An 888-nucleotide genomic window follows, 5' to 3' on the forward strand; every position below is an offset into this window, starting at 1 on the left:
CCCCAGACCCCTTGGGCACTGCCATCCCACCAGTGCACCCATACACACACTGCACCCCCCGGCACACCACTAGCACCACCCTCTGGCATTGCACCACCACCCCCCATACCCCCTGGCACCACCACCCTCTGGGGCCCAGCTCACCTTGATGCGGGCAAAGCGTTTCTTCCATGAGGCGACCCCAGACAGGTAGATCTGCTTGAGAGCCTCGCGGCTCAGCTGGACATCGACGCCCTCGGGGGTCACCGTGAACTGGAAGGCCACGGCCTGGTGCGCTTCCGCCATCTTGGGGGTCCTGCGCTGCCTGCCAGGGGAGGGGGCAGAGAGCAGGCATTGGGATCCCCACTGAGCACGGGACTCGCCCCCCCTTCTCCCCAGCATCTGCTCCTCCTGACACCCCTGCACGCAGCCCACAAAGCAGCGCCGCCCCCCGTAAGCCCCCTGAGCAGCACCCAACAGCCACCCCCTGCCTGAGAAACGGCACTTCCCTGCCCCACAGGGAACGCCCAACCCCAGCCCGAGGCCCAGGCCGGGGCAGACAGAGGCAGCCCTGGAGAGAAGGGGAGCCCGTGACCATGCTCCTCTGGATCCTGCACACAGGGTAACAAGCCCCCGGCTCTACTGGGGGGGACAGAAACAGAGCCCAAGGGGCCCGGCACAGCTCCCTTCGGCTCCCGGCGCCGGGGGCTTGCCAGGCGCAGCCACCCGCCCAGGGACCAGCTTGCTCTCAGCCCCATTCTCCATGGCCTGGCGACCCACAGCTGAGAAATCCCTGCCCCGCGGCAGCACCGGTGCCAGCCCTGACCCCCAAGAGCGACAGGAATGGGTGGAGAGCTCCGTGGGGCAGGGCCGTCTCCTGGTGCGTTTGGACAGCACCCAACACGGGGG

At 68.1% G+C, this 888-nt stretch overlaps 1 protein-coding gene across 1 annotated transcript in view; it reads right to left on the bottom strand.

The window, feature by feature from the left end:
• Window positions 1-326, bottom strand: part of CPT1B (carnitine palmitoyltransferase 1B) — a gene marked incomplete at its 3' end in the record, with an annotated part of 30,567 nt that extends 30,241 nt beyond the window's left edge. The window contains 1 exon segment of the mRNA XM_034763512.1: window positions 145-326. Within this exon segment, the coding sequence (XP_034619403.1) occupies window positions 145-285 (141 nt within the window).
• Window positions 327-888: the final 562 nt, after the last annotated feature.

Source organism: Trachemys scripta, chromosome 1 (assembly GCF_013100865.1).
Source record: "Trachemys scripta elegans isolate TJP31775 chromosome 1, CAS_Tse_1.0, whole genome shotgun sequence".
In the NCBI taxonomy this organism is placed as follows: domain Eukaryota; kingdom Metazoa; phylum Chordata; order Testudines; family Emydidae; genus Trachemys; species Trachemys scripta.